General features: G+C 33.4%; 1 protein-coding gene and 1 long non-coding RNA gene across 2 annotated transcripts in view; one reads left to right on the forward strand and one right to left on the reverse strand.

The window, feature by feature from the left end:
- The window catches only part of LOC136038950 (heme-binding protein 2-like), a 31,919-nt gene extending 26,335 nt beyond the window's left edge, over window positions 1–5,584 (reverse strand). Inside the window, exons 1-3 of the mRNA XM_065722465.1 lie at window positions 5,484–5,584; window positions 2,858–2,923; window positions 226–355 (exon numbers count right to left, since the gene is read on the reverse strand). Coding sequence (XP_065578537.1) covers window positions 226–355; window positions 2,858–2,923; window positions 5,484–5,507 — 220 coding nt within the window. The 5' untranslated portion in view covers window positions 5,508–5,584. The remainder of the gene's footprint in view (window positions 1–225; window positions 356–2,857; window positions 2,924–5,483) is intronic.
- The window catches only part of LOC136038951 (uncharacterized), a 37,856-nt gene that overhangs the window by 12,856 nt on the left and 7,705 nt on the right, over window positions 1–17,295 (forward strand). The gene's annotated exons all lie outside the window — the stretch shown is intronic.

Here is a 17,295-nt window from a genome sequence, read left to right on the forward strand (position 1 = left end):
ACTTCTTGATTTTAATTCAAGTTTCGCGAAACACACTTTTTAACGTCACTTGAAGGTTTGATGGCTTTTTGACGTAATAAGACAGAAAATAGTATAAAAATGTATGGTTCTAATAGAAATTAGAAGGAAATGCTCAAAAATTTTTTTTGTATTATATGATCTTTTTAGCAAGGAGGGGCCTAAAAACATAAACTGTTATGTAATTATAATTTTTAGAAAACTAACCTGCTTCATTACCACCATCAATATAATTGAAAAGGGTACGAAAAAGGGGGCTCTCAACTTCTTCAAAGGTGAAAGCATCCATTGAAGTAGTGACCCATTTCTTCTGGGGATATCGTCTCACTTCATATTCCTAAGAGGTAACTTATATTAGTGTATACACATTGATCGCACTTCTTTGGAGAAATTAGTTTCATTGAAGCTTCCTCGTTATCAAACGATTAGATTTAAAACATCCAACCGCCCCGAGGAGGGGCTTTATTTTTAAAATAGAAAAAGTAAGAAAAAAGACGTTACAATTGTAGTATGTTTGGATTCAGTGGGTGAATAATGAACATAAACTTTGAATTTAAAAAAAAAATTGTGTTTCTATAAAATTTACTTATTGAAAGCCAACTGATATAATCGTTGTTTATCCTATGCGCCAAATACTTCTACCAAAGATATTGAATAAAAATATAATCAAGTGAAAAAACAGAATCAAGACTAAAAATCAAATAAATCATCCTATATAATAGAGAAATTTTTACCCTCTCAGCCCCTACTAATTCTTGGGATTTCCCTGTATTTGGAGCTTAAATATAAGTACACCTACAAATATACATCTTTTCTTTTTCTCACCCAGGGTCTTCATACCTTTTTTTTAGATTTGATATACGAAAAAACGAAATTATTTTTAATTGTTAAGTAAAAGCTTTTGAATTTTATTTATATATTTAGCTATCTAATCATTTATTATTTAACTGTTTATTGTTAAACAATAATTTTGTTGTTTTATTATTAAGATGTCATGTATAATATTATAATAATATTATAGTGAAATTGAAATTAAGTTAAAACTATGAATTTAAAATAAATAGAAAAATAAAAAAATTAGCCCAAATCATCAACATCTAATTAGCAAAAATTTCATTTCCAATCCAATATATTCTAATATAGGAATTGTTTGGCATGTAGAGGTTTATTCAAATCAACTACAATAAAAAAATTTATCTTCTATTTTTTGTCCACCGTATTTTCACATATTTTTCCTGGTCTTTTTAAGCCAAGCGAAATAACAGAACTTGTAACCCCCATTATTCTGAAAGCATTATAAACAAACTGTATAATGCCCAAATTTATTGATGGGTTTTTATTATGCTACAAACTCCATATATCCTAAGAAAAGAGGTGCATGAATATCAAAATTATATGTTTAACCAGACGAAAGTAGACTACTATGCTAGAATCTAAACGATAGTTCTACAAGTTGATGCCCACAGGGAGGGGGGCAAGGGGAACAATTACCCCCTAGAAGTTGGGGAATCTAAAGTAATTAAGAGGAAACCACAGGAAGGAGAGCCAAAGCTTACTGCATTGCTTATTAAAACTGAACTTTAAAAGTTCTTACTCTATTTCTAAAGAAATAGGCTATTTTTTATCTGTATTTTTGCAATTTTTTTTAATTTTATTTCTTTTAATTTACTTGATGCAGCCTATGCGTTTGATTACTTTTCCAAAAAAATATCAATACCACCCGTCAAAAATCAGAAAGAGAGCGTTGAAATATTGACTGTTTTTTCTGCGTTAGTAAAAGTGCTGTGAAACTATACTGTGTAGTGCAGATCGACTTAGCTGTCTTTGATTCGCAGGAAATTCGTATTCGTAGTTTGTAGGAATTTCGAATTCGTTTGAAATTCGAAATTCGTTCGTAGGAAATTCTCTCAAGAAAATCACTGCTGAATTGAAACTCCGTTTTTGGAAAAGTTATCTATCAAATCCTCGAAAAAGGATAATAGTGCAAGTACTAAACAAGTAAGCAGAAACTTTTTTTCAGTTCCAACATTATAATAACTTAGTTGATAAGCACTATTAAAATTATGCATATTCTTATTAGTATTTTGGTTTCATTCACCTTTTCTATGGTAAGCTGTCATAACCCAATGGAACATAGCTTACCCCTCCCTAGTTTTAATTTGCGCATGCCTTTGCTACAGACTCAGCAATTTTCAAACTGATGCTGAGGTTTGCGCTCTTATTTCTGTGGTTAAAGATCCTATTTCACCAATTTAGTATTTGGATAAAGACTTTTCAAATCTCAATTTAGTCAGTAGTTATGTAAATGGTTGATATTTTTCTCCATAAAATAGAAAAAAAACAATAAATGACAATAAAAATATGTATCTGAAACGACATTTATAGAGTATTTCAGCCAAAATCAGGTAAAAAATTTTCTGACAAATTTTTATAATGCTGCTAGAAAATATTCAAGAGTTTGTTTTGTCAGGGTTGGTTTCTAAATAAGAAATGAAGAAGAGGCTAGTTATTTGAAAAATATTGTAACAGTGAATGTTTTTAATTAATTTGAAAGGGTGGATTTTCGCCTAAGACCCACTCTTATTTATGCTTCTTTAATTCTGCTCACCCTTTAAAAAAAAAACTGTGATAAAAGCTTCATAGTTGCTCTGCAAAGGGATTGTGCATAAAAATTAGATATTTACTCACGAAGAACTTTCTGATTTATAGAATAGTTTTCGAATCTTCCACTTACCTAGTAATTAGTAATAGTAGTTAGTGATTTTTTTGTTAAAATTCTTATGACCTTCTAACAGTTTAAACTTCAGAAGCTTAATTTGATCATATACTAATGACTTACCACACCAGTGTTTATAACTTCATATGGTGCAGTTTCGACTGCTGCTGATGCAATCCCAACCAATGACTGAAATTGAAAGTATATATACAATAATAGTTTTTGTCAGTGAATTGTGTTAACTTTATTGGAATTAAGTTGACTCTAAAAAATAAACACCAGATTACACTAGTATGGAGCAGTAAAAACTGACTTAAACATAGTTTAAAATGTGGTAAAATTCTTAAGAGGCTCGTGACAAATCAGCTAAGATAAAAAAAAAGAATAGTACTAATTATTGCTTGTTAAATGTAAGATAATTAATATTTCTTGTACAAAGAACGCTGCAAACACATAAATGAGGTAAAACTAGTTCGAAGGATGCATGTTTTGCAACTCACGTTCTTACAGGGGTTTGGAATGACAAAAATTAACCCTTTTCATAGGAAGAAGATTAACTTCTGATTAGCGAATAACTATGTGTTAAAGCATCATGGGTTGATTAAAAAGATATAAATTGGTATTAGGGGTTGGTTGTTTATTGACAACAGCCTGTGAAGCATTAGCAGTTAGTAACATTTTAAATAACATTATTTGGACCTCAGTAAAACCAATAAACTTGACGACAAACATTTACTTTTAATATAAGTTAATTTGATTTAGGTAGGGTTTAAAATTCAGAATTCGATCCATTCCTTGCGGAAACATATCTCAATCACGCGTTACGAGAACTGGTCATGCATGATTCAACCCTAGATTTATATAGTCAATCAACTACCAGAGGGTCTAAAGAGTATAAACAGAATAGTAACGAAGGCATAAATGGACCATATAAGATGCCACAGGTAAGAAAAGTAGATGTTTTGAAGTAAGTGGTATTGAGCCTTATCGTTCACTTGTAATTTAGCCTCAGAAAACACTACAACGAGATTATTGTAAATGTAGGCCTAGTAGTTTAATTATAACATTAAGACTGATCGTAAACTTCCTCTAACAAACTGTAGCTTTAAAAAAATTTCTCTAGTGTGCAGAATATAAGTATTTCAGAAAAAGTAGACATTCTGGAATGCAGGAGGGGGAAGAGCCTCCTGAACCCCCGAGATCTCACGATTTTTTCCCATAATTTTCTGATACTTCTCACAAACCCCTGCGTAGTGTCTGCTGGAAAGATTTCTGAGATAACAAAAGTACAAGACATTGTTTCCTTTAAATCATTTTCGTTTCCCTACGAATATTTTTTTTTAGTGAGTAGTCTTCTCCCTTGCGATGCTTCCATCCCTTTAGCCCTTTCTCTAAAAAATGACCATTTACAAAAGTGATGGTCTCCTCATTTGACAAAAATTTATGTCTTTCAACCTATTATTCAAATATTTAGATTAGGGAACAAAAATAAGCCACTTTGGGATAGATCTGGTGAATATGGTGGATGGCCTAAACCTTATTTCATATAACCGGCGTCGTACCATCGTAACCGCCTATGCTCCATTGTTTTGGTTAAAGGGATTTTTTCTGCAAATGCGGGAGGTTTTTTTCTTGTATGCTCCTACAAAGGTATTTCCTTTTTGAAGAATTAATGAAAATATATTAAATATTTATCCCAGAAAACAGTCGCCATCACCTTCCCCGCAAAAAAAAACTGATGTTCTTTTCAAGAGCCACCTTCCTCTTTACAGCACACTATTATGACAGTATTTTTATTTTGGTTATATAATGGTGTATGTACACATCACTTACAGTTATTAATAGGCAAAAAACCTGTAATTTCCTTTAAACTGCACAAAAAGAGCATTTGACATGTTCAGTTGAGTTTCTTTCTAGTACAACATTAGAAAACTTACGTGAGCAAATTCAGGCATATGATTCGTGATTTTTTTCTTGATTCTTTATTCAGCATATGCGAAATTCACCACATGGACATTTATTCAACGTCGCTTAGCATCATTTTTAGGAATTAATGTAACTTAAGAAGTAACTCTTAATGTGACTTTTAATGTTCTAATGTAGCTCTTTACTTTCGATTGTAAGAACTTCGATATTTGTAAGGTACTAGATCCTTTGGTTGTTATTGAGACACATTAGCTTAAACATAAGGTTAGAAGTCATTTATCTTAGATCACAGAGAAAAAGAGTTCATAGGTGTTTTACTTGTTGCCTTGTCCTTAGAAGGTTCTACTCAAAGAATAATATTTTTAAATGAATTATAAGTAATTCATTTATGTTAAACTATAAATTATCTATTAATATACCTATTAATTGTGAATTATGAATTATAAATTATAAATTTATAATGACAATAATTATAATAACAATGATAATACACATACTACATTATAATAATAAACTATGTAAATTATAATAATAATAATAATCATAAACTAATTAATAATTAATTTATAAATTTCATAAATAATAATCATAAATTAATAATTGCAAATTATTAATTATAAATTATTTAGATATTTTACGTTAAAAAGGTTATTTAAAGCACACTGGAGTGATGATATATAGCAGAAACCCCAGGGAAAGTAACTCGTTCTGGAGGTACATCCATTTAATAAACAGCAAAATAACAATTTGATCATAGGCTAATCAAAGAAACTATCGGACGTTCATTTTAAATTCTAAAAAACAGAAAGGAAACAGAACTCACCAAAAAGGCTAGAAAAAATTTCATAGTGTCAATAGTTTGTATTGGTCACAATTACTAACATTAAAATTTTCTTTAGGTAATTTGTATTTATACTAAGACACATACAAGATAGATAAGATGAGCAATTAGATAACAAGTGCGTCAAAAATAAATGGGTAAATAGCAGCAAATAATGTTCATGCAAAGTTCAAATTTATACCAGTATTACGTAATAAGCAAGTTGCATAACATATAACAATTAATAAATATTTCATGAAGCTAAAATTAATTCTAGAAAAAAATAATGCAATTTAAATTCATTCTCTAACACTAAGGCGGACTGACTTATTTTCTTGCGTAGCCTACATGAGCTTTATCCCCGAACGGAACTACCTTTTTAACCCCAATGTATTTTCTGTTGTGGTTTTGCATACCTTTTCTTTTTTATTCTCTAGTGATAAGCAAGCCCACTTCTTTGAAGCTGGTTGGAGTACATCTTCTTTTTAACTGCGCGAAGTTAAAGGGGTGAAAGTGCGAAATTTAACTTCGCACTTTCTCAGTTTTTGCCTTAGATGTAACACTATCATTGGCTCTGAGTAGTGTTAAACCCACGAAGTATAATATTTCTATGTTTGTCCTTTTTTAAGGACAAATTTTTCTATTGTATTTTTGTCCTTTTTTAAGTATTTTGCCATTTTGAAGTTTTACATTTTTATTTTATTTTCTCATTTCCAATGTATTTTAAAACCGTTGAGCCTGTGGAAGTTGCGTTGAAGCATTTTATTTAGATTGTTGATTTAATTTATAATTTGAAAAGAAAAACAATAATTCGCAAAAATTATCTTCAATCTGAAAATTTTATCAAGTAGTCTGCTTTTCTATTCCTCTCGATTTTCAATCTCAAAATACGTTCGCAATTGCGTGTTTCTTACGTCAAACTTTTTTTGCTATACATACAAATTCTCCTTTTGGTCAAAAACGCTATAGTTATTATAATGCATGTTTCTTATGTTTGGGTATGTCCTCGGAATTCTAAATTATAAAGATGGTGATCATTTTTGTTGTAGTTATTAAGATGGATTTGAGATCTGAAATTTATGTAGAACGTGTTTTCTGGCTTTCAATTTGTTAATATTTCAAACTAGCTATAACTAATCTCTTTTTAAATGACTTTAAATTTTAGCTTTTATTCGGTACACCAACTAATGTCTTTTAGCTAAAAATTGAAGCTAGCCACATGAAAACATTTGAACAAGAAAAAAGATCTGATTAAGAGAATCTTCTAGGGCAGTGGTTTTAAAAGATGACTGAACTCAGCGCCATCTAACAAAAATATCCAGTCTTGGCACCCAATATTTTGGTGTCTTAGAGAAAAGAGGGCATTAATATTGATAGTGCTCGGACTCTGTAGTGACAACAAGTGGAACCTATTTTTCTAAATAAAAAAAAACTCAAGTGTTACCAATAGGAATTAAAGACTGTTAAATAAGAAACACGACTTAAATATTTCTTTTTTTCATTACTTAAATAACTACACCTGCGAGTTTTGTTTTACAAAGTTTTTTTCAATGGGAAGGATGTAGTTATTTCCTTTTTTCTTCATCGGAGTTTCAGCATCAACATCAACTTTAGTTACTTTTAATCGCAGTGAGTTTGATACATACAATTTTGTTTCTGTACTTAGATTCAATGTAAAGCATAGCCAGAAATCCGGCCTCACATAGATATGAGCTACTAAAGAGGAGGACTTTCATAGCCTCATCAAGGCAAGGATAGTTACCACCAACTGAGAGCCAGAATTTCAAAAACTGTTTAGGATTAGAAATATTTTTCAGTGACATATCTACCATTAAATCAATGAGTTGTTTACTTTATTTTGTTGACATAATAGCTGGTAAGTTGTCTTGACATGGATTACAAATCAAACTCAATGAATCAAATTTTATATCTATTCCCAAAATGATCGTCAAAACTGTTTTTAATCTTGAATTATGACGGAAATTTCAGAGAGTACGTTCATATTAGGCTGCTGCGCTTGGCTTTCAATAATAAAAGTTTCAAGTGTTCCAAAAACAATCATAGGTTCCATTATCAACACAACTTTTCCACAGCATAGCCTTTATTACATAGATTTATCTAAGTGAGCCAGATTACTATATCCTTGCTCAGATTTATGTGAGCCAGATTTAGCTATGTGAGCCAGATTACTATATTTTTGCTCATATATATTTGATCCAGATTTATCTATGTGAGCTAGATTATTATATCTTTGCTCATATCTCTGTGAGCTAGGTTTATCTATGTGAGCCAGATTACTATATATTTGCTCATATCTATGTGAGCCATATTACTATATCTTTGCTCATATCTATGTGTGCCAGATTTATCTATGTGAGCCAGATTACTTTATCTTTGCTCATATCTATGTGAGCCAGATTTTGGCTATGGTTTACACTAAAACTTAGCATATAAATAAATTGGATTTATCAAACCCACTGTAATTAAAAGTAACTAAAGTTAAGGTTATGCTGAAACTGTAATGGAGAAAAATGGAAACACGTCCTTCCCATTGAAATAACATTGTAAAAAAAAACTTCTAGGTGTAGCTATCTAAATAAATAAAAATGATCATATTTTAACAGTCTTTCATTCATACTGGTAACACTTGTAATTTATTTTTTCATCAAACAGTACGTGGTATCAAACTGCAAGTCAGGAGAGACCCGGCTCAATAGTGCCCGAAACTCTAAAAAAACGGGATTTTGATACCAATAGATATGACAAAAGAATAAGATTTTTATATTGATCTCAAATATATAAGTTTCATTAACTTTTATCTTACCCATTAAGGGGTACGAGCCTGAAAAAAAATTCCTATTTTTCGAAAAATCAGGAAATACCCCTAAAAGTCATAGAATCTTAATGAAAAGCACACCATCAGATTAAGTGTATTACAGAACCCTAATGTAGAGATTTCAAGCTCCTACCTGCAACAACGTGGAATTTTGTAATTTTTGCCGAAGAAAGATCACGAGTACTTGTTTATTTTTTTCCAAGGAAGATCGTATCAACCCAGTGTTCCAAGAATATCGGGAGAGGGCTTATTCGAACCAAAAAATAAAGTTAATACCCTTTTTAAGTTGCAAAAAATGGGAGGGCAACTAGGCATCTCCCCCGCCACTTTTTCACAAATTCGTCCGATCAGAATTTTGAGATAGGCATTATGTTCAGCATAGTTGAAAGGCCGAATAATTATGAATTTGGAGATATCATGAATCTCAACAGCCCCTGATGATTGGCTTTTAAGTTATGAAATTTCTCCATTGCTTACGTACAGTATTTGTTATTGGTAAGTAAGCATACATTTTTCGGGCTGGGGGACGAATTTTGCGCTGGTGGGATTCTCCACGGGGATAATTTTCCATAAGGAGGGAAGTTTCCAAGGACTGAATTTTTCAGGGAAAATACTAAGAAAAAGCAACTAATAAATGATCTTGTATTGTCAGTTTAATTGACATATACTGACATTTGTTCCTTAAGGTTTTGATAATTTTTCATTTATGAAAGTAAGAAAGGTGAAAACATTTCAAACGTGTGTCCATAATTTTCCATAGGAAGATAAGTTTCAAAGGACTGAATTTTTCAAGGAAAATACTAAAAAACGTCCTTGGATTGTCATTTTAATTGACATTACTGACACTTGTTCCTTAAGATTTTGACAATTTTTCATTTATGAAAGTAAGAAAGGTAAAACATTTCAAACATGTTTTTTTTAGTAAAGCGCAAATTGTGATTAGGTCTTAAGAAGGCATGGAGGTTATAAGCACTACTCGTGTCAATTTTTTCTTGTTTTGGTTTGAATCGGTTATTTATTGTAGTTTCAGGCTTTGAGTTTCATTTATTTATTGGTAGTGATTTGCGATAGTTTAACGCTTGGAAGATTATTTTACTTAATTTTTGCTCATTCTTGGGCTAATAGAGCTATTTACTTTTCTTTGAAAAACTTGTCTTGGCTATCTAAAAATTTGATTACATGTGTTTTGGGAATTGATGAGCGTGGGGGGGGGGCTTGGTGCCCTTCAATCACTTTTGACTAATAAAACGGGCACTAGTTCTTTCAATTTTCCATCGAATAAACCTTTTTCGAAGTTTATATGACAACAAATGGACATCTCAAAATTTCTATCAGATGCACTTCGAGAAAATATGAGGTGATGGGGGGGGGGTCAGAACCCTTTGGTCACTCTGAATCTTACAAAGGGCTCTAGAACTTGCGATAGCAAATCCAATGTGCTCCATCCGAAGTTTGTACGATCACTCTTTCTATATATATAAATATATATATATATATATATATATATATATATATATATATATATATATATATATATATATATATATATATATATATATATATATATATATATATATATATATATATATATATATATAGCTTATGTGCCCTCATAGAACAACTTGCAACCCTTGCCCTGAGGGCTCTGGGGACGGGGGGGGGGGAGTTGTCATCCTCAAAAAATATTTTCCGGGCCTTTTCATTACGTTGACAAAACGGATATCTCAAAATTTTGATTGGATATGTTTGGAAAAGCTGTGGGCATGGAAGAGGGGTTAGTTGCCCTCCAATCACTTTTGACTATTAAGAAGGGTAATGGCCCTCTCAGTTTCCAATCGAATGACCTCTTTTCGAAGTTTCTAAAAGAACAAATGGCCATCTAGAAATTTATATCAGATTTATTTCGGGAAAATACGAGTTGGGGGGGGGGGTATCTACCCTCTAATGACCCCGAATCTGAAAAAGGCATTAGAACTTCTGACTACCATTCCAATGAGCCCCCTTCAAATTTTATACGATCATCCTTTCAATTTATACCTTATATGCCCCCAGAGCATAACTTATAGCCCTTGCCCTGGACTCTGGGGGGGGTTGTAGTCTTTAAAAACATAATTTCCGGACCTTTCAACTACGTTGAAAATAACGGCTATCTCAAAATTTTGATTGGATGTGTCTGGGGAAATGGTGGGCGTGGGAGGGGTAGCTGTCCTTCGATCTCTTTTGGCAATTAGAATGAGCACTAGCCCCTTCAATTTCCAACCGAATGAACCCTCTTCGATTTTTTTACGACAACTCCTTCGATACGAAGTGCTCTGGTCTCAACAAATAATACATTGTGCCCACATCGCTCTTTACTAGGGCAGCACTATTGTGCTGCTGATGATTAGCAAACAAGTTCCACTACTCGCCACAACCGTGATAACCTAAAAGTTTGCTCACGATCGCGACTATCGCGACACGATCACGGTTGCAACCTATAGTCTGAAAACTGCTGACCTAGGGGATCTTCTCGTTTTAGTCTGAAACAGTAATTACTGAGAAAGTCATACACTAATGATGCAAAGAAGCCAAAGTCTTAATCTATAATTGTAATAGAATTAATACATATTATATTGCAAACAAACTTAAATTAAAATTACTTTTAGCATTTTAATTAATACTTATAGTTAATATTGCAGTTAATTGTACAGTTATAACTACAATGCTATTTTAATTAGATATAATAGTAATAATTTAGTTTATAAGAGCTGTATCCTTGAAAAATTTTTCTCTGACTGGGAAAAATCGATAAGACTATGAAATTACCAAGCTATACAAAATTTTAGGAATTTGAACTTTACTTGGAATTGTTTTCTTTTTAGATATTCCCTTTAATCGAATGTACTTGTTATCAGAAAACCCACTCATCCTATCTACAAAGGTTTGCTAATTGTCACAGAGATAAGGATTTGATATAAAGATGATATTTTTTATTTTTGAGAGCATGATGACGAATCTCTAGGGCCTTTTCTTCACTTGCTTAACTTCTTGGATCCAAAATTCAAGTTTACTATGGAATCAGAGGTAGAAAGGCGTCTTCCTTTCATAAATGTCCTGGTGCACCGAAATGATACATGCTTCAAGTTTGGAGTCTGTAGAAAACCTGCACATAGTGACCGCTACTTAAATTATTCCTCAATTAATTGACAATACTAATTGACGGAGTATTGAGGAGTATTGTATTGAGGAGTATTGTATTGACTAATTGAGTATTGTATTGACTAATGTATTGTATTGACTAATTGACTAATTGAGTATTGTATTGACTAATTGTATTGAATAATTGTATTGACTAATTGAGGAGTATTGTATTGTCAATTAATTGACAATACAATACTCCTCTGAAAAGAGGAGTGGTCACCTCTCTAGTTGACAAATCTTTGCAAGTGTGTTCACCACGTTTCCTGGATTCAAAGCTTGAACATCTTAAAGAATTATATTTGGGAATTGTTATCCAATTAGTTTAATAAATTCTGTCATTGCGAAACGTATTAAAAATTATCAGATAGTGGCACAGTAACCGCAAATCAAAGGGAAAATTCACTCCCGTACATTACAGAGGTTCCAGACCACATTTCTAAAAATATATGGACAAATAACATGTACACTTACTATAGACCCAGAAAAACCAAAATTTATCAAGGTAAGGAACCTATCCCGATAAGTGAAAACTCCAGTGTCTACGGAATTCCTTGCTCTTGTGGTCTTTGGTACATCGAATGAGCTTATCAGCAACTTACGGATAAGTTAACTCAGCACTCTACCTCAAATAGTAATACCCTCAAAAAGCGGAAAAACCAGAAAATTTTGACTCTGCCCTTGCAGAGCACATATTTAATAGCCCAGACTCTACTGTTTTATTTTACTAAGCTAGCCTAATTTCGCATGACAAAGGTATTGTACAGCACTACTGAGAAGCTGTTGAAATTTACAAATGCTAACATTTAGGTCTACCTCGTACTTCGATCTTAAAGGGTATCCGCAAGAAATGCAATGGTTAAAATCAGAAAGCAGGTGACCTAGTTCTCCAATTTATTTAATTGCTGGTCTGTTCGTTTGAGTGTGACTTTTTTTCTTTTATTTCTCAGTTGTTTGTAGTATCTGCCGATGATATCCCAAAATTTTCACCTTAATATCCTTAGTTTTAATAGTAGTAGTAGTAGTAGTAGTAGTAGTAGTAGTAGTAGTAGTAGTAGTAGTAGTAGTAGTAGTAGTAGTAGTAGGAGTAGTAGTATTAAAATCAATTTTAGTAGTCTAAGCTTTAATGGCAGTAGTAGTAGTAGATGTAGTAATAATAGTGACAGTAGCAGTAGTATGAGTAGAAGCAATAGTATTAAAATGAAAATCTTTTCTTTTAGTTACTTCATCATCCCTCACAATAAGCCCTGTAAGTTTCAACTTCACACAGAAAAAATGTCCTTAACACATTGCTGTTACACCCTTTTGACAACCTTTATACAGAGGGCGTGTTCTGATTCAATTTATCTTCCCTGCTCAAAATTCCTTGAACATTTCTCCTTCATACCCTTGGGCATAATTGTAATAGTAGTCACAGTAGCAGTATTGATATTACTAGCAATAGTACTGAATAGCGGTAGTATTACTAGCAGCAATAGTATGAACCTATTGCCTTTTGGTCACTAGAACATCCCTCTCATCAAGTCCTGGAAGTTTCAACTTAATACAATCAGCCATCGCTATGACATTACTGATACGGGCTTTTGATAATCTGTACGTTCATATATTTCTTGAAATTTTGATCTCAATGTTCTTAACCCTATAAGTAGTTGCAATAGAAATAGTAGTAGTAGTAAATGTAGAAGTTACAGTAGTATTAGAACTAGTGTGTACATATTGCCTTTTGGTGAGATGATCTTCCCCTTTTAGTATTTTCTGTAAGTTCCAACTTAATATTTAAACCAATTCTTGAGATTTTGACAATGTGTATGCACATAATGTCTTTGAACTTAGTTCGAATTCCTCTTTAAAACTGTAAATGGTGGAGTGTTGATATCCACAAATATATAATTTCCAGACCTTTCAACTACACTGAACAAAATGGCTATCTCAATTTTTTGATTAAGTGTGTTTTAGGAATTGATGGGCGCGGGGGGCTTGTTGTCCTCTAATTCTTTTGACTGTTGAAAAAGGCCCTTTCAAGGTCCAATCGAATGAACCTTTTTTGAAGTTTTTACGACAACAAATGGTCATCTCAAAATTTCTATCTGATATATTTCAGGAAAATACGAAGTGTGGGAGGGGGTATCTGCCCTCCAATCCCTTTCAATCTTAGAATGGGTACTAGAACTTCTTATTACCAATCTAATGAGCCCCCGTTGAGGTTTATACGACCACCCTTTCCATATAAACCTTATATGCCCCCAGGGCATAACTTACAACCCTTATTCTGAGAGCTGTGGGGGGTTGTCATCCTCAATATGTTTGGATAAATGGTGGGAGGTGGTTAGTTGCTCTCAAAATACATTCAGCAATTAAAAAAGGCCATCCCTTTCAACTTCCAATCGAATGAGCTCTTTCCGAAGTTTCTACGACAACAAATGGAAATCTCAAAATTCTATCAGATGCATTTCAGAAAAATACAAGGTGTGGGGGGTATATACCCTCCGATCACTCTCAAGCTTAAAAAGAGCACAGGAATTTCGGATCACTCATCCGTTAAGCCCCCTCCAGAGTTTATACAATCACCCTTTCTATATATACCTTAAATGCCCCCAGGGTATAGCTCTGGAAAGGGTTATCATCCTCAACGACATAATTTTCAGGCCTTTCAAATACGTTTTAACAAAATGGCTATCTCAAAATTTTGATAGGATGTGTTTGGGCATATGGTGGGCGTGGGAGGAGGAGCTAGCTGCCCTCCTATCGCTTTTGACTATTAAAAAGGGCATCAGCCCTTACGATTTCCAATCAACTGAGCACTTTTCGAGTTTCTACGACAACAAATGGCCATCTCAAAATTTTTATCAGATGCATTTTGGAAAAACGAGGTGTGGGGGGATTTTTATTGGATGTGTTTGGGGAAATAGTGCGCGTGGTAGGGGGGTTACTTGACCTCCAATCACTATCGAGTATTAAGAAGGGCAAACGTCCTTTCAATCTCCAATCGAATGAGGCTTTTTTGAAGTTTCTACGACAACAAACAGTCATCTCAAAATGTCTATCAGATACATTTCGGGAAGATACGAGGGGGGGGCATCCAACCTCCCATAATTCTGAGTCTCAAAAATTGTACTAAAACTTCTGATTAGCAATCCAAAGAACCCACTTCAAAGTTTATACGATCACCCTCTCTAAATAAGCATTTTATGCCCCCCTCCTCGGGGCATAACTTACAAGGCTGTAGGGGGTTGTCATCCTCAAAGATATAATTTCCGGAGCTTTCAATTATGTTGAACAAAATGGCTATCTTAAAATTCTCATTGGAAGTGTTTGGGGAATATTTATCTCAAAATTTGATTGGATGTGTTTGAAGAAATGGTGGGCGTGGGAGGGGTGCTAGTTGCCCTACAATCATTTTCGACTATTAAAAAGGGCACTAGCCCTTCCAATTTCCAATCGAATGAGCCCTTTTTGAAGTTTCTATGACAACTCCTTCGACACTAAGTTCCCTGGTCCAAAACCGAAGAACCCACCAAAAAAACAAAAAATAAATAAATAGTACATTGTACCCACATCGCTCTAACGAGAAACTTTAGGGTGGCTACGACACGTTCTCTGGATAAAGGATGAGAGATTGCCAAATGCCGTCCCTTTTGGCCAACCACCTAGGTCCATAAGAAAACAGGTGTTCCCAACATGGCGGGGGGGTCGTAAGGAATGATCTAAGGGAAATTCGAACTTCTTAGGAGGATGTAAAGAGAGAGGTTTTGATTGAGCTAAGATTGAGGAGGAGTTTAAGCAGCTGTATTGGCCTCAGGTGGTATGGTGCTGCAATAAATTGTCATTAGTAGTAGTGAATTGTCATTGTCATCGTCAATGGATTGTCATTAACAGTAGTGATAGCATATTCCTTGAGTTCGATGCATTATGCAACAAGAAAAGTGAAATGCAGAGAGTGAGAGAGTAAGAAATACTTAATTATTTTGTTGTTGTTGTTGTTGCACAATGTTTGACTAGTCCTTTTTACTGCATATGACGAGCCAAATACACAATTGCACTTTGTACTGTCAAATGAGTACAAATTAGGTTAATTTCTGTTATAGCTCATATATATAAAAAAGAAATATATCCATTTTGCTTTGGGAAAGGGTGTTTTTTTTTCTAGCCTAAATTAGACATGTGCCTCACAAAAATGAAAGATACATTCGAGTTATCGTACAATTACTGGTAAGTAATCATAGGGTTACGTATGGATTGGTTTTTCAATTATTTTCTACTATTTTTATGTCTTCTGCTCTTCTGTACTTTGGTTGCCAACAGGTGAATAGCTGATTACCACTAGATTTAAATATATCCACGATAATACAGTTTTTATGTTTTCCTGTCATTTTTGCAAAACTTTTAACTATCACAACGAACTTGTGTTCAATTGAAGTGACAATTTTCCATCTTTTGACAGAACTATCTTGCGAAATACAAAGCTATTATCTCTTATGACGCAACAAAACTGAAAACAAAATAGAAGAATATTGCAGAATTTTTTCTGGTGTGATCAGAACCAACTATAGTGTGAATTTACTATGGGTACAATATATTTTTGCAAAAATGTGTTCTTTTTCTGACAGCATACCCTGGAAATTATCGTCCTCAAATCAAAACACTGCACAAATACACCGGTTTAACCAGTAACAACATATTAGTGCCGACTTTGTCCTTTGCAAATTCCAGAACACCGGTATTTTCCTAGTAGGTGATGTTGATGACCTAAAGTTAAATTCCTTTTGTAGTTCCTTTAATTTAAAACAAATAGTAAAAATACCAACGCCCAAAGGAAATACTACTCTTGATCTGATTTGCACGAATATGCACACTTTTTATAGCTCACCTGTTCCTTTGCCCCCTCTTGGAGGAAGCTACTATTTTGTTTATTAATGAAGCCTCCTTTCAAGTTTATTCATACATTTCCTGTTACCCAATTCTCTTATCATCCAATTTCCAAAGAAGGCCTTTTCGAGTTTGGATCTTGGATTACAAATGAAAACTGGCCAGTTCTTAAGGGAATTAATTTAAAAAAAAACAAGTTTTCTTAACGGAAAGTAAGGAGCGACATTAAAACTTAAAACGAACAGAAATTACTTCGTATATGAAAGGGGCTGCTTCCTCATCAACGCCCCGCTCTTTACGCTAAAGTTTGACTCTTTCTCTTAACTCTACTTTTTAAAACAGTAATTATTAACTCTTTCTCTTTCTCTTTCTCTTAACTCTACTTTTTAAAACAGTAAAAAACTTTACCGTAAAGATCGGTAAAGGTAAAAAGGTAAAGGATACGGCATTAGACTTTACAGTCCATACCGGCGGTGCTGATCTCCGTTTCTTGACCCTTCAGCCAGGAAGTGCAATGGGGGGTTGGGGGCGAGCCATCATGTGCTTTCGCACACCGTAAAGAGCGCAAAAAATTCCACATTTTTGAAGATAGGAGTTTGAAACCTCTATAAAGGTTCCCTGATACGCTGAATCTGATGGTGTGATTTTCGTTAAGATTCTGTGACTTTTAGGGGTTGTTTCCCCCTATTTTCTAAAATAAGGCAAATTTTCTCAGGCTCGTAACTTTTGACGGGTATGATTAAATTTGATGAAACTTATATATTTAAAATCAGCATTAAAATACAATTCTTTTGATATAGCTATTGGTATCAAAATTCCATTTTTTAGAGTTTTGGTTACTATTGAGCCGGGTCGCTCCTTATTAAAGTTCGTTACCAAGAACTGTTTGATAATGACATTAATGTTAAAGTGTCTTACTTCCAAAATCTGATTAAA

This window comes from Artemia franciscana, chromosome 18, assembly GCF_032884065.1.
Source record: "Artemia franciscana chromosome 18, ASM3288406v1, whole genome shotgun sequence".
Classification (NCBI taxonomy): domain Eukaryota; kingdom Metazoa; phylum Arthropoda; class Branchiopoda; order Anostraca; family Artemiidae; genus Artemia; species Artemia franciscana.